The following is a 25,126-nucleotide window of genomic DNA, read 5'->3' as shown; positions in this document are numbered from 1 at the left end:
CCCGTCAACCCTGCCGGTCCTCCGGCTTCCCCGCGGCCACAGCAGAGGCCAGCTACTCCTAAGACCTGCCCTCCAGAGGAGCGCACGTGCCGAGAGCATTCAATGGGCACAAGTGGTTTTATTATTTCCATCTGGAGAGGGAGCCCAGGGCAGGAGCGGGACTGCACAGCCCAGCGAACTACATGCATGCCCGCAGCATGGACGCCAGTGGCTCGGTCCAGGGCTGCGAGGAGCCATCCGGCAGTGTGGGCTGGACTGGGGAGGAGGTACGATCTTGCCTGTCGAGGCCGCCGGCTTGAGAAGCAGGGCCGGCCTCACCGATGCCGCTTTCGGATGCTCTGCAGCTCCTGGTAGATGGCGCTGAAGCTGGGCCGCTGCCCGGGCTCGTAGGCCCAGCACTGCTCCATGAGCCTGAACACAGCGTCGGGGCACAGCTCGGGGCAGGGCAGGCGGCCACCTGTGGGGGCAGGCACAGCACACGGGGTGCGAGGAACAGGCGTGAGGACCCCGGCAGCCCCCGGGGACACACCTTGAGCAATGGGAGTGGCCTAAGACCCACGGTTCTCGAGGCACCTGGGAGGCTCAGTTGGCTCGGATCATGATCTCACGATTCGTGAGTTCGAGCCCCGCATGGAGCTCACTGCTGTGAGCGCAGAACCCAGTTCTGATCCTCTGTCCCCCTCTCTCGCTGTCCCTCCCCCACTCATGCTCTCTCTCTCAAAAATAAATTTAAAAAAATAAAAAATAAAAAGATGCACTGTTCTTGAGTTTCCACTCTTCAAAGGCTCCAAGGACAGAGGGTCTAACCTCAGTCCCACTGTGTGCCAGTTGTGTGACCTCTGCAAGCCAGTTTTCTTTTTTTTTCTTTTTACTTATTTATTTTTTAAGTTTTATTCATTTATTTTGAGAGACAGACCGTGCGAGTGGGGAAGGGGGAGAGAGAGAGGGAGACAGTATCCCCAGCAGGCTCCGCACTGTCGGTGCAGAGCCCGACGCCGGGCTGGAACCCAGGAAACCATGACATCATGACCTGGGCCAAAACTGAGAGGTGCTTAACTGACTGAGCCACCCAGGCGCCCCCGCAAGCCTGTTTTTTTTGTCTGTAAGAGGGACACATTAAGCCCTCCCTCCCATGTTATGAAGAGTAAATTAGACAGTGCTGGTCTCGCACACACGGGTGCTCGCTGGGTGGCAGCCACAGGGTGATTCTCGCTCTGCCCCAGTGGGTGGCCCGGGGACCTGGAGGAACCCAGCCGCAGCCCGGAGAAGAGGGCGTGGCTCCGGAGCTGCCATCCCGCAGGGACGTCTTACCCTTTTCCACAAACTCGCGGGTCTGCTGATTGCTGAGGTTGGGGTAGGGGGAGGCGCCCAGGCTGAAGGTCTCCCACAGCAAGATGCCGAAGCTCCACACGTCGCTCTCAGAGGAGTAGCGGCCTGTGGGGAGGCGAGGCGTGGGTGGGCCGGCCACGTCTGCTCGCCAGAGTGGGGCCCCCTCCAGCCTGGCCCCCTGCCCCCGGCCGGAGGGAGTAAGGCCCAGATACCGTAGTTAAGAGCCTCGGGTGCCGTCCACTTCACCGGAACTTGTCTGAGGCCCCCTGAGGCCGCGTAGACCCCATCGGCTTCCTCCCGGGACATCCCGAAGTCACTGATCTTCAGGACGTTCTTCTCCGTCACCAGGCAGTTCCGGGCAGCTAGGTCCCTGGGCGAGGCAGGGCAGGGCCACTGAGCCGGGGCCCCGGCGGCACCTGCCCCTGTGCCCGGCCCCGCGCTAGGCACAGCCGTGAACAAAGCTGCTCCGCGCCCCGCGGCTCCTGCTCCACGAGGACGAGCCGACTCCACGCCTGGGGCAGGGGCCTGCCGTGAGGGGAGCGGCAGGGGGACAGCACGGCCTGCGCCAGGCGGGGGGCTGCGGGGGGCGCCCCTCACCCACCGGTGGATGCAGCACTTGCTCTCCAGGTACTCCATGCCCGCGGCCGCGTCGCCCACCATCTGCAGCAGCGTCTTCATCCGCAGGCGGGCTCCCTCCGTCCTCAGGAAGGTCAGGAAGTCGCCCCCTGGCGGTGGGCAGGGGAAGCCTGGGTGAGCCTCGGGCAGCCCCCCTCCTTGCGCCTCCACCCCGGCTTCCTCGGCTCACCCTGCACGAGCTCCATGACGATGTAGATGGGCTGCTTCTGGGTGCAGACGCCGATGAGACGCACGATGTTGGGGTGGTTGTACTGCTTCAGGATCCTGGAGGGCACTGCCGCTTAGGAGCCCGCCTCGGGGGCTGGCACGTTCACTTCCCCGACCGCGGGAGCCCCCGAGCCCCAGGGAGACTGAGGCAGGGCGGGAGAGGGCAGCGGAATTGGAGAGCTTGGCCGCTGAGACCAGCAGACCTGGAGATGTGACCTCGGGTGGTCACGGACACTGTGTGTGTGTGTGTGTGGGGGGGGGGTGTCCCATCTGCATGGGGGCGTGAGGATTAAACACTCCCATCGAAGTCCAAGTTTACCCCGTGCCATGACCAGACGAACCCACTGCGTGCGGAATTATGGGATCGTTCTTTTACCACCTACTTTGCTTCCTGAAGAAACTTGGCCTTGATGTCAGGTGGGAGCGTCTCGCGACAAGATTTCACGGCCACCAGAGTGTTGTCGGCCCTCAGGCGTCCACTGAACACTTCTCCAAAGTTCCCCTGAAAGGGTCTCGAGTTCCTATCAGTCTTCCCTGGACCATCAGTCTTCCTTTTCCTCACTCCCGGGGACCTGTCCTCACCTCGTCCCCACCCACCCTGCACTCACTGTCCCCATGCTGAAGACCGCTCAGTCGTGCTCTCTAGGAGTTCTCTGCCTGGGTGGGGAACCCAGATGGCACACAGGGGACAGGCAGAGAAGGTTACCTCTGACTCGCCACATTCACCTAGCAGTGACCCAGAAAACCCAAAAATCACTTCCCGCTTGGGTTGAAAAAACATTCTGAGTTTTAAGAAAGTGACTTTTTTCCTTAGCGTGTATTTTACCGCCCACGTAAACAAAGTATGTCTCCCCATGCACATAAGAGCGAGCCGAAGAGACAAGGGCCTGGGGGTGGTGGGAGGAGTCGAGGGTTGGAGGGTTCTGGTGGAAGGACCCCCACCCCCACCCCCCAGGGAAGTTTCCAGGGTAGGTACTTTTCCCTCTGTTTCCTGTGGGATGGTGTGTGGCGATGGCCAGGTGGAGAATCAGGGGTCCAAGCTGGCACTCAGACTGAGGCAGGAAGACAGAAAGGTTCTCTGAGGCCAGGGTTTAGGGCTGACCTGGCCCGAGGTCCGGGAGAAAGCGATGCTAGAGGAGGGAGACACCAGACAACAGGAAGCTGGTAGAACACTCAACTCACCCGCCCGATCTGCTCACCCAACACCAGGTCCTCGTGGTTTAGCACCCACTTGTCCTGGGGGAGGGAGGAGTTGGGGGGGGGGCGAAGTCAGTGAGGGGAATGCGTGCTGGGCCCTGCAAGGGACCGGACATCATCCCCCACCAACACAATGTCTTTCGTTTCTTGGCGCCTCGGTTTGTTGGTCTGAAAAATGGGGGCTGGGTGGTATTAGGACCACACTCAGATGACTCGGGAGATGAGGCGGGTGCTCTGACTAGGGGAACGTCAGCTGTGTGTGTCCCCCCATGGAAAGGAAGGGACCTTGAGATTCCAAGCCTAGAGGGCAGCTGGCCCCCTGGCGAGTGAGGAATCACTTGGCACCGTGTCTGCAGACAGGACCCCGGGGAGCCCTTCATGCTCTGACGCTGGTGGCACGGGCTCACCTTGGGCACAGCCCTGTTGAGGACGATACCGCTCTTCTTGGTGAGGGGCTGCTGGGAGCGCAGCAGGTGGTCGACGAGCAAGGGGATGCTCGCAAAGCCGTCTCCTTCCAGTCGGTAGAGGTTCTGCGGGGCAGGGGGGGTGGGCGGCAAGGTCAACAGCCCCCACTGCTGAGGGGGCCTGAGCCCTGGGAGAGGAGGGACGGGAGGCAGGGCCGCCAGAAAAGGTGCTCTCTGATGCTGCGCCACAGGCCCGCAGCCCCTCCTTAGAGGATTTATGTGTCTGGCTTCTCGCAGGGACTGGGTGTGGTCGGCGGGGGTGGGGGGTGGGTGGGCGGAGAGGGGTAGCGAGGCAGGGAAGGCTGGAGTCCAGGCCCCACTCACGTCAGCGGACTGGATGATGAAGTGGCGGGGCTGGCCGTCCCACAGCACCGACAGCACATATTCCTGCTTGCCCTGGCTCTCGCGCACCAGAAAGTCCCCAGAGTGTGTCAACAGCTCAGCCACCTCTGCCCGTGGGAGGGCCCCGTGGTACCACAGCTGCTCGTGCAGGGGCTTCTGCACCTCTGGTACGAGCTGCAGGGGTGGAGGGAGCTGGCAGAGGCAGGGGAGGAACGAGGAAGGGTCACTCAGCCAGATTGTCAGGAGAGGCCGCCAGGACAGACAGGGGTCAGCCGGGGGTTGGGGGGGTCTCTCTCTCGTATATGCCCCTCATCCTCATGAACCACCTGTTGGCATTAGAGCCCCCGAAGCAAGCAAATGACTTTGGAGGCAGAGCCGGGAGGGGACGCCCACGCTGGCTGATCTCAAAGCAGGCTTCTGCCTTTTCCTCCGGGCCCCAGCTGCTGAACTTGTCCCAGTGCAGGGAGAGCCAGGGGGGCGGGGGGGGGGGGGGGACAGGACACAAGGCTGAAGCACACAGGGGGGTGGAGGAGAAGGCCGGCAAGATCTGGGGACGTATGCAGCCCAGATTCTCAGGGAAGACAGGGACTCCCCGATAAAAGCAGCCTCCTCTTGGGGCGCCTGGGTGGCTCAGTCGGTTGAGCGTCCAACTTTAGTTCAGGTCATGATCTCGCCGTTTGTGGGTTCAAGCCCTGCGGCCGGCTCTGTGCTGACGGCTCCGAGCCTGGAGCTGCTTCCGATTCCGTGTCTCCCTCTCTCTCTGTCCCTCTCCCCCTCATGCTCTCTTTCTCTCAAAAACAAATAACGTTAAAAAAAAGCAGCCTCCTCTGGGCAGAGCCCCCTCTCTAGGGCAACCCAGCGACTAACCCCAAACACCCTGGTGGAAGGGGCTTAGGAAGTACATGCCTGAGACCCCTGGCCCGGCCCGGCCCGCCCCATGGGGACGGGCAGAGGCTCCACTCACCGAGAACTTGGGGCGGAAGATTCCTGAGATGTGGCTCTTAAGGATCTCCAAGGTGGGTGTCCTTCCCCCTTCTCGCTCCTGCTCCTGGGGCCAGGGACAGACGTCAGCGGGTGGCCGGGCTTGGGGAGGGGGAGGGCAAACATGAGGAGCGCGCCCCGGGCGGGCCGGCGTGGCTGGCGGCGGCGGATGGCGGCGGGCGGCTCACCGAGGACGACGTGGAGTGGCGGTCATCCTGCAGGAGCAGGACGGGCGGGGGCTCGCCAGGGCCCAGCTGCTCCAGCTTGGCCTGCAGCAGCTCCCGCTGGGCCTGCAGCTTGGCCTGGCTGCACAACGCCGCCTGCAGCGCCTGCAGCGCCTCTTGCAACACCTGCTTCTTGGCCAGCAGCTGCACCCTGTGGGCGGGGCCAGGTGGGAGGCGGGAGAGAGGGGGCGGGGCTCAGCCTGCAGCCCACGGACAGGGGGGTGGAGGCGGGGGTGGGGAGGCTGCGTGGGCGAACCCACTCACCGCTCCCGGGGGTGGGTGTTCTGCTCCTCGCTCCGGAGCTCGCGCTGCAGCTGAGCGACCGCTTCCTGCCGGCTGAGCACCGTCTGGGTGGCCACGGCCAGCTCATCCGTCACCGAGGTCAGCCTGTGCCCGGAGGAAGGGCCGTGTGAGAGCCGTGCCCCGTGCCCCGCGGAGGCGTCCCCGCAGAGCCAAGCGAGCCTGGCTGCGGCTCCGCGGAGACGGCGTCCGCCCCTGGCCACCCCGGCCAGCCCGGCCCGGTGCCGGGCCACCACGCACGTGTGCTGCACGCTCTCCACGGTCAGCTCGTTCAGCTGCAGCTCCCCGGGCTCCAGCGGTTCTCCCTCCTCGAGAAGTGACTCATCAAAGGTGACGCAGGGTGGGACGTCAGGTGTGGACCTGCAGGGGGACAGTGCCCCGTCAGTGAACGGGCCAGCGGCCCTGGTGCCCGGCGGAAGGAAGGAGGGGCTTACCCATACTGTCGCAGGAAGCCTTGGTACTCGGCCTCGGGCTGGATGCGGGCGACAGCTGCAGCCATCTCCAGGTGGATGGCCACCACCTCGTCCTGCACCAGGCTGCTGATCTCCAGGTACTCCTGCAGGATTTCCTTCCTGTCCCCAAACAGGAGCGCTGGTCAGTGCGGCCTCAGCCTGGGCGAGGCCAGAAAGCTCCCCTGCGACACTGGGTTTAGAGTAGTCAGCCCTGGGGTTGACCCCTCCCTCCATCATTTACCAGCCAAATGACCCCACACAAATTACTCAACGTCTCTCTTATCTTCGCCTCCCGATGTGGACACGGGGGACGCTGGGCGTTGTGACCCAACGAGAGCGCGTGTGCACAGCGGGCGGTATACCGAAGCGCTCAGTGAATGCGACCACAGTCATGTCTGTCCTGGGCAGCCAGCCCAACAGCTGCGGCTCTGGGGCTCCGGTACATGCACAGGCCGTTGATGTGCGGCTGACCCGACATCTCCGTGTCTAGTTCCAGGACCTCCCCAGGGCTCTAGCCGCACACAGCCATCCACCTGCTCGAACGTCTCGTTGGACATCTCTTAGACACCCAAACTCCGTGAGTTGAAACACGAACTCCTATTCTTATCTCCTGAACCTGTCTCTCCCCTCCCTGTCCACGTAAGGTGGCGGAAACTCCATCTTCCAAGAGTCATCCTGCAGTCACCCTCGACTTACGCCTGACTTCCAGGCCACCTTCAGGGTGCACCCGGGAACTTAGGGCTTCTCCCTTCCATCACTACTGCCCTGGCCCAGCGGCCACAGTCCGTGGTCTGCAAGACCACAGCAGCCTCCGTCTCATCGCCCTGGCCCTGTTCAGGCGCCCCAAAGCCTATCCTTAAGACAGCAGAGCCAAAGTGCTCAAAACGGCCTGCCGGACCCCGTGTCACCCAGTAGCCCCCCAACCCCTGGACCCATCTGGGCTGGCGTCCGGCTCTGCCCTCCCCTCACTCTGCCTAGGATGCGCTGGCTTCCTTGCTGTTCCTGGATTCCAGGCACTCTCCCACCTCAGGGCCTATGCACCTGCTCTTCCCTCTTTCTGGAATGGTCTTTCTCCAAACAACCCCCTGGTTCACTCCAGTACCCGAGGCTTTTCCAAAGCACTCTATTGAAAGCTGTCCGTCCTCCCAGCCCCCCAAACTCCTCTCCTTGTTTTATTTTTCTCTACAGCACTTGTTGCCTCCACACACCATCCGTTGTAGTGACTTTCTTTTCTCTCTCCGGTAACATGAATGATCCCAGAGGACAGACGTTTTTGGTCTCCGTTGGTCTCTGCTGTACCCCAGAGCCCAGAGCAGGGCTCCATAAATTTAACCAAACCTTGCAATAAGGGATCCTGGAATAACGGCACCCGGATACGAGCTGACGGGCTCCAAACCTCAGCCCAGGGCCCACTCTCCCGTGGTGACGCGGCCACTGTCACCGGACGCGTTTCCAGACCCTGCCTCCGTGCCTGGCGGCAGGGCTTTCGGGCTGTGAAGGGGGCGGGCGGGCTGGGGTGTGGGCTTACAGGATGCATGCCATCTCCTGGTGCAGGTCCTGTAGCGACTGCAGCAGGCCGGGGAGCATGAGCTGGTGGTGGTGGTGGTGGTGCAGCTGCGCGGCCCGCACGCCCAGCACGTAGCGGTTGTGGTGAGCAAAGAGCTTCCACAGGCTGCGCACATACTTGTCCTTGGCCTTGTCGCGGTCTTTGTCTGCCGGGTGAGGAGAGGGGTTGTGGGTGACGGCCCAGAGGCCTGGGGACGCCCCACTCCCTGGGCACCTGTGGATAGGTCGGGGCTGGCTCGGGGATCCCTCTCTTCCGGGAGGGGAAGCCGCGCACCTTTGCTGGCCTCCTGGTACTTGCGCCGGGCCTGGGCGCTGTCCCGTGCCAGGGCTCGGTACTGGCTCTTCAGCTTCTCGATGTCCTGGTTGTGGGTCTGGGGAGAGAGGAGAGGCCGGTGTGGGGTGGCAGGTCCCCAGGGCGCAGGAGATTCCTGCTGGAGGTGAAGCCCCGCACGGGCCCTGCAGCACATCCAAGTCCTTCCTCTGGGAGGGGCCGGGAAGCTTCTGGAGCCCGGCCTCTGCCGCTGACATTAGGATGAGAGCAGCTGGGTTAAGGACAGGCCCCTGGGGGAGGCAGAGAGGTGGGCCTGGCAGATTCCACCTGTCCCTCCTTGACCTAGAGGCGTGTCTGGGGGCAGGCAGGACCCGGCTGTGGGCACGTGTGGCCTGAGGAGTCACGGCACAGAACTCCACCCTCAGAAGGGCCCTGTGCTGGGTCTGATGCCCTGTTGATGCTATCTCGAAATTCTTACTGATTTTTCGACAAGAAGCCCCGCGTTTCATTTTCATTTTGCACCGAGCCCAATAAATCACGTTCCTGGTGGCAGGAACAACGGATGGCCAAGACCAAAGTTCTTATCCCCAGCTCCCCTGTGTACGCACTGGCATCCTCTGGGTAAGTTCTATCCCTTTCCTCTAAACCTTAGTTTCCCGGCCTGTAACAGCTTAAGGTCAAGACCAGATGAACCTTTTTCTTTAAGCAGTCTCTGTTGAAATCACTCAGCTCTGCCACTATAGCCCTGTAACAGCCATAGGTAATGTGAAAACAGACAATCGGGCACGGCTGTGTTCCAGTAGAAGTACCTACACAATTGCTGAATTCAGTGTGCTTCTGGGGAGACGGGAGGTGGACACTGGCCACCAGGGGCCGCTGTGGGTCCATGGTAAGGCTGGGTTTGGCGCAGGTGGAAGGGGTGTGGCACCGCAGTGCTGACCAGCACACTGAATCAGGAGGCTGAAGCACCCACACAAATAGCTGCAGTCACACAGCCTCCAGACCAGGAGCTGCGCAGGGTTCGAATGCTGACAGGCCGACTCTGCGGCCCTGGTCTTTAACCGCCGTGTCAGGGGGCCACCCAGCTCCCCGTGGTGTCTCTGGTGCCTTGGGAGGAGCCCACCTAGGCCAAGGGCGGACGGATTAGCCCTGATTCCCCTTGCTGTCTCTCAGACCCCAGAGCCAGCCGGCGCCGGGCAAGAGGTGGGTCACAGATCCCGTGTGCCTGGGAGGCGGTGGCTGGATGGCCCACCCTTACTCCCGGCCCTTGGCTCGGGCACGTGGTCAGGTAGCAGCAAATGCACAGAGAGGCCTTGTTGCGGGCCAGCCCAAATGCACGGAGGAGGGACGGAAGCTGGGGTAGGCCTGTGGTCAGGGACTTCCACTTCCCCCGTGAATCCAGGGCGTCCTGTGTGCAAAACCGGCCCCTGTAGCCTCCAACTCTGGGCGGTGCACGCTCGGGGCCGCGCACGCACCTTGGTGAGCTCCTGCTGGAGCTGCTGCCACTGCTCGCTGTAGGTCTTGCGCAGCTGCTGCCGCTCCCGGATCAGCAGGCCCAGCTTGCTCAGGGGCCCCGAGTTCAGATCCTCCGCGTGCTGCCTCAGCAAGCGGCTCAGGCCCTCCGTCTGGCTGGTGATCTCCGCCCAGGACTAGGACACGGGATGGGCGAGACAGGGAGCAAGGGGACAGTGGCTCCCAAGCCTGGGCCTGCCCGATTCTCCAACCCTCCCCAGTGGGCTCCGGGAAAGGAAGGGGGCGGGCAGACATAAGGGACACGCGTGGGGATTTCTCCGTCCAAGGCAGGAAGGGGGTGAGGAGAACTAGGGTCCCACGGAACCCCACCTGGCTGATGGGGCTGTAGGGGCCCGTGCCCCGGCCTCCGCCGTCCTGCAGCGACATGTGGTGCAGCAGCCCTGCATATTCCCTGTCACTCTTGACCCGCTGGGCCATCCACTTCCTCATGCCCTCCAGCAACCGCAGCTCAGCCTCCTGCATCTGCTGTACTGCCCCATGGCCCTGGGGGCTGCACAGCTCGGAAGAGAAGCCCATAGTGCCGTCCTGGGGACAGAGAGAGGAGAGGGCCCACCACGGGGTAAGGCAGCGGCTGGAGATGGAGGGGTGGGGCGGAGGGGCTGGGGGCTGCTGGGGGAAGAGGAGCTGCAGACACACAGGAGGTGGGGTGCTCTCCGGCTGAAATGCAGCCATAGGTACAAAATGGCAACTTGGCCTGAGACCGGCCCTCATTGCTTCCTGTGTCTCGGGCCAAGGCCTGGCGCCAGGGGTCCCCTCCCTCCCCAGGCCCTTCTACCCAGCGCCCTTCCCAGGGGCTCGGTGAGCTGGGGGAGGGGGGCATCGGGGGTGGGGGTGGAGGAGCTTCAGGCAGCCACGGTCTGAGCCCTGCCGGTCCCCCTGCCCCTCCGCCAGGTCCCACCCGGTCCGGCGTCCCCCGTCCCCGAACCCCTGGCTGGGCCCTGCCGCCCCCCCCCCCCCACCGCGCGCCCGCGCCGGCACCCGCCCAGCACCCCCCCGAGCCTCAGGGCAGGAGTTACCGCGCGGGCAGCTGCTCCGGGGCTGCCGAGGACGCCTCAGGGGGACGACTCCGGGCCCGGGCGACCCTGGCCAGTTCCTGATTCGGCTTCCTCCTGCCGCGGTTTCAGTCGGCCGGCCGGGGCGGGCCCGCGAGGGGAAGGGGCGGGCGGGAGGGCCGGCGCCCCCGACGCCTGCCGGCCCCCCTGCCCAGCGCGCCACTGCGGCCGCGGAAACGGAAGGGAGGAGGGGGCCGGGGAAGAATGGCCGCGGAGAGCCGCCTGCCGGCGCCCTCGGGGCCTGGGCAGCGCCCGGGAGCCCGGGGAAGCGGCCGGTGCGCGGTGGGGGCCTGGCGCGCGGCCAGGGCGGCCCAGAGGGGAAGGGGGAGGCCTGGGCCGGGCCTCCCCACCCCATCGGATTCCCCAAGGAGAGTTCAGGCGCCAGCCTCCATTTGAATAAAATTTCCAAGTAAATATCCCCGAGGAGAGGCCTCCTTTTGGGCGCACGGGTCCTGGTGAAACCACTCCCCTAGCCCAGAGAGGGGGGCGGGGGTCTTGTCCCGAGGGGAGCCTGGCGGGGGAGGGGGGGGGGTTGCCCCACTGGAGCTGGAGAGTGGACGGGTATGGAGCTTCCTGAGCCCGACAGGGGCCAGCAGAAGCAATCTATCTGGGTTCAGTCAGGCCCCACCGGAGACCTCCGCCCTACAGCTAAGTGAGAACCTGAGCAAGGGGGCCACACGGGAATTAACTCTCCTCCCTGCTGGAGACCAGGCCCCCAGGGGCTGGAAGGGCTGGCTTGTCCTCCTCTTAGGGCTCACTCCCCCCATGCCCTGGGGCTGGTCTCCAGCTGCTGCCTCCTTCCACAGCCCACTGCTGCCCAAAAGGGGCCCTAGAGCTAGGAGGCCCGTGGGACGTCTAACTGGCCCCACTCTCCGTCCCCATCCCAGATGCAGCCTCAGGATCCTAGGAAGAACAACATCACCACGCTGGAGACCGGGCCTGGTTTGCATAGTCTGCACGTTTAATCACTTTAAAACCTCTAACATTATCTCGTGTCCATTAAATAGAACCAACAACGCTGGGCCTGTTTAAATTACAAGAAAAAAAAAAAAGTCACTGGGCACCAACCCAGTATCTTACAAAATTAGCCAGGCTGGCCACAAGGGTGGGGGGATGAGAGACGAGGGGACACCCCTGGGCAGGTGGGTGGGTGCCAGGAAAGGCTAGGGGAGAGAAAGAAAAGGGGGCTCCCAGAAGGGAGGGGACTGATTGTCCTAATGGGAGGGGTGCAAAAGGCACGTCAGAAGAGGGGGACTTAAGGGGGCAGAACAGGTCAGTGCTTTCTCCACAAGGGCACAGTGTTGGAGGGGGCTCAGTGCCACCGCCTGCCCACCCCTGGCACTTGGAGAACCAGTGACCCATGAGCCCTTGGCACAATGAGCCCCACCTGAAACACGGATGACAGCCTGCTCCTCCCACCATGACCCCCTTTCCTAGGGCCCACCTGGCTTGTCCACCTGCCTCTTCAGAACTTGGGGGCTTGACTACTCCTCACTCCTCAGCAACATGCTGCAGCCCCCCACACCTTGGGGCCAGGGTAGCCGGGGGAACAGCAGAGTGGACAGTGGGTGTGGGAAGGTGGGTGGTCCAGCTGCTACCCCCGTTAAAAATACAAAAAAAAAAAAAAAAAAATCAGCATCTAAAGTGAAATAATCACAAAGTGAAAATATATCCTCAAACAGCCCCTGAGATCCCCACAGGGGAAAGCAGCATTGGGTGGGAGGCGGGAGAGGCCGGCTGGGCCACCGTCCCCCCACCACCACCCACCCAGGGGCTCCGGGACTGTGAGTGCCAACAGCCCAGGCAGCCCCCCGGGCTCAGAAAACAGGGACTTGGGCCCTGGCGGGAGGGGAGGGGGCCCCGAGAAGGTAGGGTGGTCAGGATGCTGGCTCGGGGGCCTGGTCGGGCCAGCCACGCTCGGTGGGCAGCCAGCTGTGGTGGAGGTGGGCACAGGGACACAACCTCTCGTGCACGCATGCTCGCCCTGGAAGCACCTGCCTTCCTTGGTCCCTTCCTTTGATCACCGCTTCCTCAAGAGGCTCACCAGACGTGGGGGACAGGGTCGGGGATACAAAAGCCCTTGGAGAGGTGGCCTCCTCCTTCAAATACCCCCTAGGCCAGCCTCCCTGCTGCCTGGATGGGGACCATTATTGCTTTAGAGGAACAGGGAAGGGATGAGAGCTGCAGCCCGGGTCAGGAAGCCCGAACGGGCTGACCCGCTTCGCTCCGCAGGGACTCCGACTGGGGCCTGGACCTTGGAAAGCTGCCCTAAACGTTCCACTCCTTCCTCCACACGGAAGAGGTGCTGGAGGTGGGGTGAGGCCCTCCCCTGCCTCCCAGCTGGTCCTGGGGCCCCACCTCAGGCAGCCAGGTGGCCCGAAGGTAGGGCGGGAAGCAGTCTCTGCCCCTCCTGCCTCCCAGCTGGGGTCCAAACCCAGTCCCACGATAAAAAAATACTTTGGTGAATTAAAAAGTGCCCAAGGAGGGGATGGGCTTGAAGGGGCAGGCAGTGGGCGCTCGTCAAAGGGCGCTCTGGTCTTTGATAAAGGCGGTCCTCTCGCCCCGGCCCTCGTCCTCTTCCGAGTCCGACGGGCCCTCTTCCTGCCAGGCTTCGGGGGGCAGCCCCTTGTAGGAGATGAGGCCACGGTCCATGGTGTACACCTTCACCCCCCGGAAGCTGAAGCCCGAGCGCAGCTGCAGGACCAGGAAGACGGTGACGAAGACCAGCACGATGAAGGCGCAGCTGAGGCCGGCCACCACCTCGGGCAGGTGTGAGGGCAGCAGCTCTGCCCTGGCTCGGGGCTCGGCCTCCACCTCCGGGGGTGGCCGGGGCGGCTGCTGCTCCGGTGACTCACGGCTGCTCTGGCTCTGCCGGGAGCAGGTCTGCTCCACGGGGTCCAGGGAGGCGTGGCTGGGGCAGCTGAGGCAGTCCGTGGGGGCCAGCCCCTGGCAGGTGGCACACGAGGCGTGGCAGGGGGCGCAGACGCTGGCCCGGATGATCTCCACGTCGTTCTCGGTGCTATAGTGTGTATCGAGGACTTGGGGGGTGAAGCCTGGCGGGCAGTGCTGGACACAGCTCTTCTGGTGCAGGGAGAAGCCTTCCTCACACACTGCCGGCAGGGGGCAGAAGGGGGGCGTCAGCTAAGCAGACACAGCTGCCCCGAGCAGTCACCGTGGGCCCCCGGGAGCTTCTGGCCCTGGAACCATACTCATGCCCGGGTATCTTCAAACCCCCTTTCCTCCTAGCGCTGGGCTTCAGGACAGGTACCCTCTGCCCCCCCCCCCCCCACGCCCCAGGCCCCCAAACCCCGACGGCATCCACTACTGACCCACACAGGCCTGGCTGGACGTGAGGGTCTTGCAGCCGCTGCTTTCGGGAGGCGTGTGCAGCCCCTCGGGGGCCGTGCCGTATAGCACAAGGGTGAACTTGGTCAGTGTCCCTAGTCCAGGGTTGGCGGGGAGGCAAGAGTTAGGGGGCACCAGCAGGGCACCTGGAATCCCAGAGCTCACCAGCTCTCCTCCTCGTCCCCCTCCCCCGAGCCCTCCAATATCCCCAATACCGTAGTTGTTGGCTTCGCTAGTGTTTTCAATCTCCAGGACCCACTCGCCGGAGGGGTCCTCATCCCAGGAGTGGGTTGTCATGAAGGCCCAGTCATTAAACCCATCTGCGGAGTAGTCGTGTGGCCTGGGGGAGAAGGGTGCCCACGGCTGTCTCAGAGGCCCCGGGGAGACCCAGCCAGGGGGCGCCAAACTCACAACACATGGCCCGTACACAACACGCGGACCCCACGGGGCTGGAAATGCCTGTAGGGGCCGTAGGGGCTGTTTCTCAGCGGGCCAGATGCCCTCCACCAGAAGATTCTGGAAACGTGCAAGGGTGCTTGCTACACGTGGGAAGGCACACTCCCGGCATGTAATGGGTAGAAGCCAGGGATTCCTGCAATGTGGGGACAGCCCCATAGGACAAAACCGGGCCTCCTAAAATGCCAACAGCGCCCCCACTGAGAAGAACGTGGTGGCCACTAAGACTGTGTGACAAGTCAGGAAGGGTGTGAATGCGTGAAGGAACGCATGTGAGTGTGAGAGAAAGGACAAGCTGGGCAGGGGAGGGAGCAAGCACCTGGCAGCCAGCAGGGTGGAGCGGGTGCCCATGGGGCTGACCAGGTGGATGGCCAGGTCACCGCGGCGATTGTAGGACAGGGTGAGGCGGGCCTGTGCGTGCTCCAGGCGCGTGATATGGCTAGGCTCCCCCAGGCAGGCGGTCACCATCTTCCGCACCTCCAGCCGCTTCCCGATGTCCCTGTGCAGAGAGCAGGGAGGGTCTGCACCCCCTGTGACCCCTGGGCCCCACCCACCCCTCCCGCCAGGATCCAACCCTCACTTGGGTTCAGTGAGGATGTCGATGATGCACTTCCTCTGGGGGGCCACGGTCGTCCAGTTCTGGGCCAGGGTCACCATGGCACCTGCGTCCAGCAGCCCGTAGCCGTACGAATGGCTCACTGCGGGGCAGGGAAGGTGGGGTCAGCTGGGAGGCGGCGCTTCCCCGACCTTCCCCCGGTCTGGAGCACTGGGCCACCCTGTCCTCACCTTTCCGGCCCACGCCGTTGGTGGCCCAATCGTTAGCATTGAGGTGGGCTGGCTTCGAGGTCTGTACCACCAGGTGCTGCATGTCCCGCCAGGTGAGGTTCTTACTGCAAAGGCGGGAGGGACAGGCCAGGGCTCAGCCTCTTCAGAGAGAAGTTGCAGACCGAGGGCTGCCCTGCAGGGGGCGCTGGTGGGGACAGGGTTGCTCCTCGGCCCGACCCACTTACTTGGCTTCCAGGGTGAGGGCGATGATGCCGGCTGCCAAGGGGGCAGAGGCCGAGGTGCCCGTGTGAGACTCCGTGCACTTTTGCCGCAAGTCCGTGGTCACCTAGCAGGAGGACAATGTGATGGGTGGAGGGACTAAGAGGGGCCATCTGCCTGCCTGCCCTCCCTCTGCCCACAGGCCCTGGGAACTAACACACGGTCCCAGCTGCTGCCTTGCTAACTTGCTGTGAACAGGCCAATGCCTGGCCCTCTCTGGGCCTCGGTTTCCCAAGGAACAAGGGGTGGAGCTCGAGGTTGGGGACCAGTAAGAGCAACGCATCCCTTTGGGGAGAGGCTACACTTCTCAGGGGCTTCAGACCGCCCCATGGCCCAGTCTCAGAGAGCCTGCCAGCTCCCGTTCCGTGATACCCCCGCCACGATCACCCGGCCGCACGAGTTCTGGAAAGTGGGCCCCGGGGCAGAGCAGGCAAGCATTTTCCCAGGGTCCCCACCCAGGGCGAGACTCACGATCTGCTTCTCGTTCTGGTTGCCGCTGCTGTAGGTGGTGGCCAGCGTGGACGAGCAGGCCTCGCTGTACCAGGGCACGTTGCCGAGCTGCGTGGCGCTGCTGATGGACAGCGTGTAGATGCTGTTGGTGTAGCCGTCACAGTTGCAGCTGTCATGCTCCCGGCCCCCGTTCCCTGAGGCCCAGACAAAGATGGAGCCCAGACCCCCGCGGCCCTGTGAACAGAGCGGGCCAGGGTCACTCGGAGACAGGACCTGGGGGAGGGAGGCCTGGTGGGAAGGTGCTGCCAGAGACTGGGGAGGCTGGGGCTTCATTCTCAAGGGCCTGTCTCTGCACACGCCCAACACCATCCCGCGGCCTGGGAGATCCCTGACGGATCAGATACACATACAAGTATGTCGCCTGTGCGCAGAAAAACAGACCCAGGTTACGACTCAAAGTGCCCGGAGTGGTGATTCCAGAGGCTGGAGCGATGGGTCATCTTCACTGATTTTCCCCTTTTCTGTCCTAGTCCTTCAACGTTGTAATAAATACGCCTTGTATAAGATTAAAATTGGGGGTGCCTGGGTGGCTCAGTCAGTTGACTGTCCATCTTCAGCTCAGGTCACGATCTCATGTTTCGTGGGTTTGAGCCCCGCATCGGGCTCTGTGCTGACTGCTCAGAGCCTGGATCCTGCTTCGGATTCTGTGTCTTCCCGCCCCCTCTCTCTGCCCCTCCCCTGCTCGTGCGTTTTCTCCCTTTCTCAAAAATAAATGAACGCTAAAAAACACTTTTTAAAAAATGACAATTTGACACAAGAATAAACAAACAGGAACCAAAAAACACAGGAAGAAAGCTATGGAAAAGACAACGCCCAGCTTGCCCCCGAGAGGCTGGGCCTGGCCTCCCCACCTCACCTGGCTGACCCCCCGGAAGAAGGCCTCCTCAGCCAGGCGGGCAGGCCCATCCACGGTTTTGCCATCGTCCTCGGGGCCCCAGCTGGCACTGTAGATGTGGATGTGGTTGGGGTTCAGGCCCAGCGAACGCGCCTCCACCGCGTCCGTCACCTCGCCATCCAGCATGCGCACCCCTGGCCGCAGAGGGGGGTGGGGAGAGGGATGCTGCGTGGGTCTAGCTGCCAGGGGCACCCCCTGGAGCACCCCCAGCCCTGTACCCACAGGACGGGCAGGGGGAGGGCAGAGGCTGGTGCTGGGAAACCCCAAGCCCCTAACCCCCTGGCCTGCCTCTCTGCCTCTCCTAGACGAGACCCGGAAGGGAAAAAAACAAAAAGAGTGCACCCTGCCCTCGACCACACACCCTGGCTTAAGACGAGCCTCTGGGTTCCCGGAGGAGTGTGGTGACCAAGGCCTGCCATGTAAGGACTCAGAGGGGGTGGAGAGGATTTAGGGAGGCCCCGGCTGAGAAACACTCATCCTGTCCCACGGCTCGGCTCTCTGAGCTGTCGAGAACCCTCTAAGGAATCGCCACGTGGCCGAAAGGATCCACAGGGGGAAGGCGACGGGCACTGGTCAGATGGGAAGTGGGTGGAGAAAGTCCCACCCGAAGGGCCCTCCCAAAGGACAGGGTGGCCAAGGCCCACACCCACCTCCAATGCGGGCGTTGTAGGCCACGCCTACGCCACAGACACCGTTGTTGGCTACCGCGGCTACCTCGCCCGCACACCGTGTGCCGTGCCTGTCAGGGGCCAAGAGCAGGATGTTAGCGGTCGACAGAGCAGGTGAGGCCTCAGGAACAGGACGGGTCGGACCACCCCTCCGGCCGAGAGCGCCGTCCTGCCTGTGTGCACGGTCCCCTCCCACATTCTCCACTCTGTGGCCACCTCGGCTTTGAGCAAAACAGAAACTTCAGCCTCTTCGGAGGGGGTGTCTTAACCCAGGCCCGGCCCTGCCTCCTCAGTGGCAGAGAGGAGAACTGAGGCGGAGGCCAGGGACCTGCCGTTTCTTACCGGTTGTCATTCATCTGTGTGTACCGAGGCTGGGGGTCAGGGTCCTGGTCATTGACATCGAAGCTGGCCCCGGGATCCTGGAGAGGACGTGGCCGTCGTCAGGAACGGTCTGACCGCACTGGCACAGCGGGACAGCCCCGAGACACCCCTCAACAGGGGTCACTGCCTCCCTCCCCCACCTCCTCACATAATTGCCTGCCAAGTCTGGGTGGTTCTTCTCGATGCCATCGTCCAGGATGGAGACCACAATGCCGTGCCCCGTGTAGCCCTGAGCCCAGGCCTCCTTCACGTTCAGGTCCCGCTGGGTGACGCCAGACTGCAGGGACACCCGCCCCCGTCACCCCGGCACTTAGAAGACACGGCTGGCCGTGTGAGCTTAGGGGTACCCCGAATAATCCCTCCACCACCCCCAAAACCTCTTTCTCCACCCGCCCCCTGCTCCTGAAACACTGCCACTGGCTGTCTGGGCTCCATGGGAGCGTAAAAAACTCTGGAAGGGCAACCTCCAGGCTCAGCAGGAAGCGCTAGGGAGACAGTGCTCCGTAGAGAGGAGGAGGAAGAGTGAGGGGAGGCCTCCAAGTCAGCCTTGCCCTCCCACGAGACCCTTCGGGGGCTGGATGGATGCAGCGGGGAGAGGAGGGCCCAGGCCCCGAGGAGGCAATGTACCAGGTACCACTGCTGGGGAAACTTGGGGTCCGTGGGCTCCTGGTACACGTCCCGTTTGGTCCTTCGCTTTGCCACCTGCTGCTCCAGCCACTGTACCTGTGAGGGAGGGAGGGAGGGAGGGAGGGATGGTGTGGGCGGAGGACTGGAGCGGCTCCAGAGAGCAGGAAGGGAAGGGTGGCAGGCAAGCAGGGCTGGGGCCGCACTCACTTGAGGCTCCCTCTGCAGCCGGCTGTGCCGCGGGCGGTGAGGCGACAGGGACCGCTTTGTCACCGCTCGATGCCAGAAGTGGTAATAGTCGCCGAAGATCTGCAACAGAGCAGGGAGACTGAGCTGGGCTTTCCATCTGTCAGTCCCCCGGGGAGGGAGCGGATGGGGGTGGACGACCGGCTGCTCACGGGAGGCTCACGGCGGCAGGGGCTGGTAGGGCATCTGCTGCCTGCCCAGGACCCGGCAAGGAGGTGCAAGGGACAGAGAGGGACTCTATCTCCCTGGGATACCCCGGCTCTCCAAACAACCTATGTCGGAAGCCCAAGGGCAGGACGAGCCACCGCTCCCATCCCCCTCGCCACCCAGAACACGCCTGCTACCCAGGTAAGCCCCACAGTTCCTGGTCCCGGTGCCGGAACCCCTGCCCTCACTGACCCCACCTCCGGCAGTGTCGTATGCCCAGGCCAGCGGGCAGTGAGGGCGCCTACCTGGCCCAAGTTGAGGAAGCCATGCTTTCGTGCCAGGCTGTCAGCCACGGAGGGGCCTCCGGGAATGTGCACAGCCCAGGTGTTGGTGTAGACCTTCTGGCCGCAGGCATCGGCCGCCAGCAGGACCAAGGCTCCCGCTGCTGCTACCACCCATAGCAACCAGGGCCTCAGCTCCATGGGGGGGACAGGTGGCCGGGACCCCGGAGCCCCCGTCTCCTTGGCCTGGTCACAGGGCCTCGGCTCCCGCGTGCCTGCTTGCTGCCTGTGGCCCGGGGCTGACTGGCGGGGGCATGGGGCCGAGCAGGGCAGGGCTGTGGGCAGGGGAGGAGGGCTGCCGGCCCTGAGGGGGGACAAGGGAGGAAGAGGGGAAGACCGTCAGTGCCTCCCCGGCCATGTGCTAAAGCTGCCTTCCCCCCCCATGGCACAATCTAGGCTTGAAAAGGGGCCCAGGGGAGAGGGGTGAAAATCCAGCCCCCCAAGGTCGGTGAGCCAGCCAGCCAGACAGGCCCCCCATACACACACACACACACACACACACACACACACACACACACACACACCTCCTCAGCCTCTCTCCACACAAGAATATGGAAGTGGGATGAAGTGTATCAAGCTTGAGTCACTCAGAATCAGAAACAACAACTGAATAAATGTTCACCACAATCAAAGCGAAAAGGATGGGTTATGAAGCAGTACGCACACATGACCCCATTTTGTTTTTAAATAACTATTTATACGCGTATATTTATATAGAACCACAAAACAAAATCTGGAAGGGCTGCATGCAAAAACATTAACAATGATTCTCTCAAGATGGTGACGGTTACAAGTAATTGTTATTTCCTTCTTTGTATCATTGTAGATTTTCCAAATTACCTAGGTACATTGTACAAAGAAATAAAATGTTGGCTTTTCAAACTTTTTGAATGGGGGGGGGGGGATGTCTACCCGGCTCACCAGGGTTTCTTGGTTCAGCAAAGCAGACCCAGCCACAAAGAATTACCTGCAAAGCCCCACAGCCCCTGGGAAGAAACAGTGGGCGACCATAGGAGGGATGGGGCTTTGGGGGCTGAGCACAGGGGATCCCAGTGGCTTCACCTCCCTCCACGGACAGACTCCAGACTGGTGGCCATCAGCAAAACCGGGGACCCAGACTCCTTTCAGGCTGTTTCCTGGGGAACGCTGGGGCCGCCCAGCCCTGCCCAGGCCTGGGCGCAGAGGCCCCCCAGCAGCCCCCTGGAACTCCACGCCCACCAGCCTTGCGTAATCCGAGCCCAGGCAGCCAGGGCAAACACTGGCTGCTGAGCCAGGAGCACCAAGGTGAGGCTGAATCAATAGTCTGCGTGTTGTTTTTCCTCCTTCAGCAAACAGACAGCGGGACCTCTCTGCCCGGGGCCACATAACTGTCCCCACATAGGGCCCCTGACTAGCCAGAAGCCAAGCCCCTGGGGTGGGGAGAAGCTGGGGGAGGCCCCAGCAGGGCTGCTGGGGGTATCCTGTCTCAGTGCCAAGCTCAGAGAGCAGAGAACCTGCCCACAGGGTCCCGGATGCCTCCACCACTCCCAGCCCCAAAGGAGGCCACTCTTGCCAGGCGGCAAAAGGGAAGCTCCCCACAGCTCCCCCAGGCCGTGGGGAGCGGGGCAGGCTCGCTCACCACCCTCACCACCGGGAAGCCTCAGTTCTCCAGGGGCTGGCTACCCTCAGCCACAACTGGCCTCCCTGGCTGGTCCCCCTGCAGTCCCACCCTGCAGGCTGGGAGGGACTCAACACACAATTCCCAGGGTATTTTAAGTTTACACCAAAATAACCTGACAGCTGATGGCAGGGGGCACTCACAACGCAGCCCCTCCTCAACCGGGGCAGAGTCCATGGGGCTCCAGGACAGGCCTGGAAGCCACAGACCCACGATGCCTTGGACTTCCAAGTTTCAGAAAGCCAGTCTTAGCAATGGTGTGGGGGGGGGGGGGGCGGGGGGGGCCGGGGGCAGAGCCAGATAGAAACAAGGCCTCTTCTCCCCCTTCTTGCCGTTGCAAGAGCTGCCTCTTGGGTCCAGATGGCAAGTGGAGCTGCCCCCGACCACAGTGCCGTGAGCCCTGCTGAAGCCCCCAAACCAAGACCCTGCTTCCCTGGGTCCAGCCCAGTTTCCAGCACACGGTGAATGGGGCTGCAGCTGGCTGACGTTAGAGGTGATTAACCAACTATTTAATTACCCTGCAGCACCCAAAAAGAAAGCAGGCTTCAGGCACAACCAAACAATCTCGCAGGAAAGGGCCTGCCTCCCTCTGCACAGCATCCCTCGCCACGGGGTGGATGGATATAGCTCCCCGTGGAGCCCCCAAGCCCCTAGACAGCCCTAGCTCAGCATCCTGGATGAGGGGAAGATCCCCCCTCCCCAAACAGCAGGCGCTGAGAACAATGAATGAATGGGCTTCTCCCCACCCCCATCCCAGACTCTGACTCACCCTATGAGTCCCAGTTCAGCTTCAACCCAGAGGCTTGCTGTATTTCTAGCCTCCCGTGATGCCCTCTCACATGGGACTCGGCTCTGGGCTGTGGCCACAGACAGAGATGGGAGTGCTCTTTCTGGCTGTGGTCTCAGGCGAAGCCCTTTCTCTGGTCCCAGGAACCTCTGACACAGACAGCCAGTCTGAAGCATCAAACTGAGCCCACCCCCCAGGCAGCGTTGCTGGTGCTCAGGCACTGAGGCTCTGGTGTGGACAGGGGCTGTCTGGGAAACCCGATCCAGTCTCTCTTTTCCAGCAGAGACCCCAAGCCAGGGCCTGTTACAGGCAACTTGAAAGGCTCTCTTGAAATTCTGGTCTCCAGTCCCTGCTCAACGACTCATTTGCTGCGTGATCTCAAGCAAGTCACTTTCTCCGTTTCCTTGGTGGGCCTCAGTTTCCTTGGTGGTAAAAACTGCTAGATCCGAGGTTTACAAACTTTTTTTTTTTTTTAAAGCCATATAATCCATTTTAGAAAATCGAATTTTATGTGGAAGCTCAATGTAGGAAACAGTCCAATATGGGCTGCTCTGCTCTGCTCTGAGCCGCGGCCAGCTTTGGCTACCCTCCTATGCTGTTGTCCACACCTGGCCCGCAGCTGCCCAGCCCTCACTAGGCCACGGCACCTGGGTTCTCCTCACACTTCCCAAATCAAACACAGAATCCCAACACCTTCCCGCGGCCGAGGGTCTGCACCCCCAGGGGCTCGGGGACAGCAGGTACTGACCAGTGACCGCTGTCGGACCTGTCTGGCAAGCGGGCGGCCCCGCAGTCCAGCCACCCCACGGGGGCAGCGGGGGCCTGGGCCAGGCCTCGGCGGGAGGGAGCCCCGGAACCTACCTGAGCCGTCCTCCCGGAGCCCGCGGAACCCGCACCTGAGTCTCCGTCGCCCAGGTGCGCGGGCGGCGGCGAGGCCGGGCCGGGAACGGTCCCCGCGGCCCCGGCTGTTCGTTCCTCCCCTCCCGGGCCGCGGAGTGGGCGAGCCGGCGGCGGCCCCCGGCGGCCCCCGGCGGCCGGCGGGGAGGCGGGAGCACCCGGCGCCTCTGGAATTCTCTCCCCATCCCGCCCCCAGCGGGGGCCCCCGCAGACGCTTCCTGAGGTCAGAGGGCTCGCCCCGGCCCCAAGCGGAAAAGTACCGGCACGGGCAGGGGGCCGGGGGCCGGCGGCCGAGCCGGGCCCGGCGCGCTCAGGTGGGCTGCGCGGCGCCCTTCCTGCTCCCCGCGGCTCCACCCTCGGGCCGGCCCCCGAGCCAGTTCCGAAAGCCGGGCGGGCGGCCGGGGCCTGGGGGCCTGGGGGCCCGGGTCAGGGCGGCCCCGACCCTCCCCGGCCGGGGCCGCGGAGCCCGCTCCGCGCGCACAGCGGCCCAGGCCGGCCAGCTCCCTCCGGGCCCCGGCCGCCCCGGCCGCCCCGGCGCGCCGCCTCCCCGGGCCCCGCGCCCTCCTGCTTACCCGAGGGAGCCCGGGCGGGTAACTTTTCCAGGCGAGCGCCGCGGCGGCTCGGGCGCCCCTCGGCCGAGCGGAGAGCCCGGCGGCGGGGGCCTGGGCTCGGCGCCGTCCCCGCGCCCAGCAGCAGCGTCACCGCGCGGAGGCGGGGAGGCGCGGCGGGCGGCCTCGGCCCGGCCGGCGACCAGGGCAGGGCTCGGCCTGGGCTCGGGCTCCGGCTCGGGCGGGGGCAGCGGCCGGGCCGCGGCGGCGCGGCTTGTTTACTCCGGCGGCTGTCAGCGGCTGCGGCGGCCCGGGCTCCTCCTCCTCCGCCGCCGCGCCCCTCCCCCTCGCGGCGCCACCTCCGCGCTCCCGGGCCGCCGCCGCCGCCGCCGCCGCCGCCGCCGCCGGCGGCCCGCCGCGCCGCCCATGCCGCCCGCGCCCCGGCCCGCGTGCGGAGCGCCGGCGCCGCGCGCCCGGGGCGCCGGGCCCCGGGCCCCGAGCCCGGGCCCTGCGGCCTTCTGGGGCGGCCGCTGCCTCCGGCGCCCGGTAGGGGCAGGTAGGAAGTGGAGCCGGCGATCCCAAAGCCCTGGCGGCCGCCGGGCGCGTCCCCCGCCACCCCCAACCCCGGCCCCGCCGCCCGCGCTCCCGCCGCCGGGCTCGGCTCTGCGCGCCACGAGCTCCCGGGGCAGGCGCAGGCGGCCGCGGAGACCCGGACTCGGAACCCTGGGCGCGGGCTGCCGCGGGCTTGAGGAGGCACGCGGAGCTCGGTCTCGGCTGGATTGTGGGGGAGCTGGCCCTCTCCCCACCCCCCACGCCACGACTGCCTCATTCCTGAGCCACGAATTGAATTTGGGCATGACCCGGTTAAGTGTCCTGCGGTGACCCACCTGGGGTAGCTCCCCCTAAGGTCGGACTTCACCGAGATGGGGCACACCTTCCCAAGGCCTACTGTTGGAGGAGTCACGACTGTTTGCATCTATATAGACAGGTGGATAAGCTGAACCAGTCAGCCCACGCCTTTTAATTTTTTTTTTAACTTTTTTTTTTTTTTTCAAACACCAACCGCCTGCCAGACACCAGGACAGTCACTTTACATTATTATCTCCTTCCGCACAGCATTTAATCTACATAATGCTTCCAGGCCGACATCGGTAATCCCATTTTACAGATAAGGAAACTGAGGAGCACAAAGTTTAAATAATTTGCCCCCAACTGGCAGGCCCCAGAGCCTGGACGAGATCTGGGGCTTTGGCGGAGCCTGAAACTGAGCTACTTTGCAACATACCAACCGGCTTCTCTCCCTCCCTGGGTCCCTGCCCTAGAAAACGTCTGTGCTACTTGGCTGAGGCCACCACTGCTTGAGCTGAGAAAGAAAAGAGGGGAAATGTGGCCAAGAGCTCCCCAGGCTGGGTTGTTTCAAGGTCGAAGAGCAGCCTCTGCCCATCCATTCCTGCTGAGATTACCTGGCACCTCAGTGTCACCCAGTGGCCTCCTGAACACGGTGGGGGGTGCGTGGGGGGGGGGTAATGACGAAAAGATACACCGCCAAGCGCTCACTGTGAGTCTGGTGCTATTCTCGGCTCTTTCCATGTGTTAACTTATTTCTTCCTCACCACCAACCCCACCAGGTGGGTGCAATACATCTTCCTTTGGCACCTTTTATGTAGCGCTGTCTACGTTTTACAGAAGAGGAAACTGAGGCCCAGAGAGGTCAAGTGATATCCCTAAGGTAACTACGTGGCATGTCAGCCTGGGTCTAGATCCCTGATGCACTATTTTTTTTTTATTTTAAGGTTTTATTTATTTATTTTGAGAGACAGAGAAAGTGCAGGTGGGGGAGGGGCAGAGAGCGAGGGGACAGAGAATCCAAAGCACGCTCCTCGCTCAGAGTCCAGAGCCCGATGTGGGGCTCGAACCCATAAACCGTGAGATCATACCGGGGCCGAAGTCAGAAGCTGGGCCAACTGAGCCACCCAGGCGCCCCGCGACACCCCCCCCCCCACAGCAGTCATTTTATGCCACGACA

The 25,126-nt window shown here is 63.4% G+C and overlaps 2 protein-coding genes across 4 annotated transcripts; both read right to left on the bottom strand.

The window, feature by feature from the left end:
* Positions 1 to 98: 98 nt before the first annotated feature.
* On the bottom strand, positions 99 to 10,634 carry FES (FES proto-oncogene, tyrosine kinase). 2 transcript variants are annotated; one of them, XM_042988011.1, is made up of 19 exons: positions 10,519 to 10,634; positions 9,812 to 10,027; positions 9,445 to 9,618; positions 7,973 to 8,069; positions 7,661 to 7,844; positions 6,115 to 6,252; positions 5,921 to 6,040; positions 5,645 to 5,767; positions 5,345 to 5,531; positions 5,140 to 5,223; positions 4,158 to 4,367; positions 3,777 to 3,899; positions 3,355 to 3,408; positions 2,556 to 2,674; positions 2,135 to 2,229; positions 1,931 to 2,054; positions 1,542 to 1,699; positions 1,312 to 1,434; positions 99 to 457 (listed from the first exon to the last, which is right to left on the bottom strand). In XM_042988011.1, the coding sequence occupies exons 2-19, from the start codon at positions 10,016 to 10,018 to the stop codon at positions 315 to 317; spliced, it is 2,463 nt and encodes an 820-aa protein (XP_042843945.1). In that variant the 5' UTR covers positions 10,019 to 10,027; positions 10,519 to 10,634; the 3' UTR covers positions 99 to 314. The 2 variants fall into 2 exon arrangements, with proteins under 2 accessions (XP_042843945.1, XP_042843947.1); XM_042988013.1 differs by lacking the exon at positions 6,115 to 6,252.
* Positions 10,635 to 11,493: 859 nt separating this feature from the next.
* FURIN (furin, paired basic amino acid cleaving enzyme) lies at positions 11,494 to 24,025 on the bottom strand. 2 transcript variants are annotated; one of them, XM_042988009.1, is made up of 16 exons: positions 23,988 to 24,025; positions 19,176 to 19,515; positions 18,688 to 18,786; positions 18,481 to 18,576; positions 18,002 to 18,130; positions 17,815 to 17,891; positions 17,455 to 17,543; positions 16,766 to 16,938; positions 15,871 to 16,083; positions 15,366 to 15,466; positions 15,142 to 15,245; positions 14,936 to 15,053; positions 14,675 to 14,854; positions 14,115 to 14,239; positions 13,884 to 13,994; positions 11,494 to 13,664 (listed from the first exon to the last, which is right to left on the bottom strand). In XM_042988009.1, exons 2-16 carry the CDS (start codon positions 19,350 to 19,352, stop codon positions 13,075 to 13,077), a joined length of 2,382 nt encoding a protein of 793 aa, XP_042843943.1. In that variant the 5' UTR covers positions 19,353 to 19,515; positions 23,988 to 24,025; the 3' UTR covers positions 11,494 to 13,074. The 2 variants fall into 2 exon arrangements, with proteins under 2 accessions (XP_042843943.1, XP_042843944.1); XM_042988010.1 differs by lacking the exon at positions 23,988 to 24,025 and adding an exon at positions 23,125 to 23,264.
* Between the last annotated feature and the right edge of the window lie 1,101 nt (positions 24,026 to 25,126).

Source organism: Panthera tigris, chromosome B3, assembly GCF_018350195.1.
Source record: "Panthera tigris isolate Pti1 chromosome B3, P.tigris_Pti1_mat1.1, whole genome shotgun sequence".
Lineage (NCBI taxonomy): Eukaryota > Metazoa > Chordata > Mammalia > Carnivora > Felidae > Panthera > Panthera tigris.
The sequence above is the reverse complement of the archived record's forward strand: the minus strand, read 5'-3'. Positions and strand labels throughout refer to the sequence as shown.

What these genes read in the sequence shown, in the direction of transcription:
- FES (XM_042988011.1), bottom strand. Translation starts at nt 10,018, where the DNA reads ATGGGCTTCTCTTCCGAGCTGTGCAGCCCCCAGGGCCATGGGGCAGTA. An exon ending in TCCAGCAGGAGCTCACCAAG is followed by an intron (nt 8,070 to 9,444) that starts GTGCGTGCGCGG and finishes CTCTCTCCCCAG; the next exon opens with ACCCACAACCAGGACATCGA. An exon ending in TCAACAGGGCTGTGCCCAAG is followed by an intron (nt 3,409 to 3,776) that starts GTGAGCCCGTGC and finishes TCCCTCCCCCAG; the next exon opens with GACAAGTGGGTGCTAAACCA.
- FURIN (XM_042988009.1), bottom strand. Translation starts at nt 19,352, where the DNA reads ATGGAGCTGAGGCCCTGGTTGCTATGGGTGGTAGCAGCAGCGGGAGCC. An exon ending in GGCTGCAGAGGGAGCCTCAA is followed by an intron (nt 18,577 to 18,687) that starts GTGAGTGCGGCC and finishes CCTCCCTCACAG; the next exon opens with GTACAGTGGCTGGAGCAGCA. An exon ending in CAACGGCGTGGGCCGGAAAG is followed by an intron (nt 15,054 to 15,141) that starts GTGAGGACAGGG and finishes CCTGCCCCGCAG; the next exon opens with TGAGCCATTCGTACGGCTAC.